The following is a 3,716-nucleotide window of genomic DNA, read 5'->3' as shown; positions in this document are numbered from 1 at the left end:
ACAGTGAAGTAGGAGACATCTTGTGTCCAGCAGGAAAACTTTAGAAATGAACATTTGCATATTCAGAGATTGTGGGATTTCGAGGTACACCGAGTAAATGACTTTTTAAGGATTTTAATTAGGAAATTCTACTTTTATGTGGGGGAAGAACAAATGAGACACATTATTGTTCCATATATTTAATTAATAATGCATGCAACTGGAATGAATGAATTTGTTATTTATTTGTTTTGCACTGTAATATGCACAATGTAGTTTACTTTAGCTATTTAAATGATTTATTTTAAGGAGAAATTCCAAACTGCTTCCATGGTTCAGCCTTGCACAGAATTTCTTCGGCTTCAGGTGGGGCCTGATTTTTAGGTCCCCTTAAAAGCTCTAGTCTTAATACAAGTCTGGGGGTACCTTAGAAACCGAATCAACAGGATAACACGTGTACTACGTTGTCATGGAGACTTTGAAACATCTGTAGGGAATTGGCAGTGTCTATACCAATAAACAGTATACGATGGAGGCCCATTCCCACTAATGTGACAGGGGAAAGATTCTCTAAATACTTACTATCTCAAAATAATGACTTAGCATCCCAAAATATTGAGAAACTTTGTCAATATTTTCTCATTAGAATGACTTACAGAATCCTTTTCTCCCATCACATTGGCCAATATTATTCCAAAACTAAACACTACAGCAGCAGGTTTACTGTGTTTCTGGATCTGGGTTCCTGGTGTGTGACCCGTTTAATGTTGAACTACTGTCTGGATCCACTTCATCGGAGGAGTGTACAGCCTCCTGTCTGTCTGCTGCCTGTGAACTGATGCTGAACAACAAACTGACGTCATCAGAAGGCGACTCTCGCACCTCAAGGAGCCAAAACATTATTGAGCACATCAGAGAGGGCAGACTGTGTGCGTTAGACACCTGGAGCTTGTTGCATGTCACCGCACACACATCGGTGTGTGGATCCGCTCACGCCCGCGCGCCGCAGCAGCCGCAGCCGTCCGCCGCGCGCATCTGTCCGCGCAGGAACCGACAGACAGACCTGGCGATGATGGCGGACTGTGTTGGCTTTCAAACGCAAATCGCCTCGATTATAGAGATATTGGCTAATTCGGCGGTGGCGGAGATCTGCAAGCTGGTGGACGATGGCTACGCGGCGCTGCGCTCCCAGATGGAGCAGGAGCGGCAGAAGAGCGAGAAGGAGAACGACGTCCTGCGGCAGAAAGTGCGAGAAATGGACGTGAAGATGCGGAGCTACGAGAGGAAGATGAGGAGACGGAGTCAGCGGGAGGAAATGCACGCCGTTCATTTTAGGCCACCCGAAGGTAAACAGATGCAGGAGGCAGGAGGCAGGAGGCAGGGCTGCTGCGTGGCAGAAAACATCCTGACAGACCCACATACATCATACAGACAGACAGACAGACTGTCAGTCATATGCTTATTGATGAGCTGATCGATATGAGTGCAGACGATAGCTTCAAGTGTCCACACTGCTCTAACTTCTGCAGCTCTGCTGTCATAACTGAGCGCACACGCACGCACACACGCACGCACACACACACACCCACACACACACACCACTGTCCTTTAATGGCTCCTGCACTAATGTGGACCTCAACATCAAACAGGCAATATCACGTGTCAGTGCACCGTATGGCCTTAATCAGGGTTACACTGGAGGGAAAGTTTGTCAGAGTTGTGTTCCTGGTGTGGAACAGACTGGATGTGTGTCAGTTAAACAAAAAGGCTGCGTTCTAATGTCCCTCAAGTGTATCCAGCCTCACAGGTAGTTCTCTATCCACACAACCCGGCTGCTGAGCTCTTACTACAGTGGGGCAGTTGAGCATAACAATTGTGCCTTTTGCAAAGCAACACACCTGGCCCGGATGTAGATTTATATGTTATAAAAAGATATGTGTATGTGCAAATTTGGGCCTTAAAGAGCCATGGCTGCCAAATAGATGAAAAATATTCCTGAAAGTTGCAGAAAACAAATTGTTGACTCTTGGTGATTGCCAAGGTGTGTCTAAGCTGATCAGAGTTGGTCCAATATCAATACAAGTAATGAATATTCCTCCGATACTGCCTAAAATTGGGTATTGGGTATTGATTGATAAATTTTCCATATGGAAACAAAAACAGGTTTTCATTGTCGACGCAACTGTATTATTATCTCAGAGTCTGAACTCAGTGTGTAACACAGGGTAGAGGTATGGTAGGTAGAGTTTCTTTGTGAGATGAAGCCAGGCTTTCTTCTGTTTCCTCCTCTCTGCCATGGCTCCGTGTTGCAACTATTCCAGCAGAGTAGACTCATGAGTTTGACGTCATTGTTTTGCAATGTGCAACTGTGAGAAAAACATGCTGGCATTGGTAAAAGGAACTGATAAGCTTGGAGGTCTACGGATTGGACAATTTGGAACCTCGATTCCCACTGATCTGATATGAGACCTTGCTACTTCCCAGCCAGTGTCCCGCTTGTCTTTGCTTTTTTCCCCAGGATAGCGAAGTCATGACCCGGCCTATTCTGACTCTGACAAAGGGTTTCACCCAAGGCAGGCCATACAGCAATGATAGCAACCATACAGTCTTAGTAGTATATGCTTGTTAAGAAATAATAATATATATATATTTTATAACAAACATCTGTACTCGAAATTGGTATTAGGAAGGAAACAATGGTATCAGACTTCTTTAGATTAGAAATGTTTAACCTCAGAAAACCAGATAAAGGAGCATGGTCCCTTCCTTGACTTTGTGCTAGAATGACAATCAGCAAGATCTTCAACTTTCCACTTGTCTTTTCATTAGCAGTACAACTGGCATTGCTGGAAAAGGTTGTGCGACACCATAATTTCTAGCCACATGTGACCTTTTTTGTTTGGGTATGTGCTTCAGCTTTATACGATATGTTTTATTTTTGCATTGGAATTCAGTATGGAGCAAAGGAGCTGTTATTCCTCTGGTCTCTAACCTGTGACCAAGCTGACTTGGTTTAATGTATAAGGAAAGTAAAATCAGTCGGAATTGCAAACAGGATCCCAGAGACAAGCAAGCTAATCCATTGCGGCAAGGGGCCAGCTCCAGTCCAGACAAATATCAGCTCAGACTCGAAGACCTGTGAGTAGATGTTACGATGTGAACCAGAACTTTATCCAGACATATCTCTGTTAGAGTATCGCACCGATAGAAAGCTGGAGATTAAGTACTTTTGGGGAACTTTAAGCCTTTGGTTCCCTTTCTGCTGCTGTACACTGATGCTTGTATGTATGCTAGTTTGTTGTGTTTTGTACTGTATAATACTACATTCACTACATTTTCCTCCTGGTGACAGACTGCAAATCAGATGACATTTGTACATAAGAACAGAGCATTCAAGATCAGGAAACAGATGGCACGATGTGACTGTCCGAGGAACCTACATAAGAGCTCATTTAGAAACTAAGAAAGGATTTCTTAGACTGTTGTCGTGCTAAATTGGTAATCCAAAATCCCATACCTTCAGAAGGCAGGACAACCTCAGTATTCTGTTATTTTTCAGGACCTGACGATCATCAGCCTCTGGCGCCGCCTCTTCCCACCTCCTCTGAAGACAAACCCTTCCATCGCATTTCAAAGGTAAAGATAATCAGCGCAATGTTTTAAAAAGCAGTCATCCTGAACGGTGTGATTAATGATTACTGTAAAACTTCCAATAAAAGCAGGGTCCCTAATAGACG

The 3,716-nt window shown here is 43.8% G+C and overlaps 1 protein-coding gene across 1 annotated transcript in view; it reads left to right on the top strand.

Annotated features, from left to right (window-relative positions):
* The window catches only part of LOC118326476, a gene marked incomplete in the record, with an annotated part of 21,630 nt that overhangs the window by 13,977 nt on the left and 3,937 nt on the right, over nt 1-3,716 (top strand). The window contains 2 exon segments of the mRNA XM_035659476.1: nt 692-1,325; nt 3,539-3,615. Of these exon segments, the coding sequence (XP_035515369.1) occupies nt 692-1,325; nt 3,539-3,615 (711 nt within the window).

Source organism: Morone saxatilis, unplaced genomic scaffold, assembly GCF_004916995.1.
Source record: "Morone saxatilis isolate NCDOM2014 unplaced genomic scaffold, NCSU_SB_2.0 Contig17, whole genome shotgun sequence".
In the NCBI taxonomy this organism is placed as follows: Eukaryota; Metazoa; Chordata; class Actinopteri; family Moronidae; genus Morone; species Morone saxatilis.
This window is presented reverse-complemented; position numbering and strand designations above follow the sequence as displayed.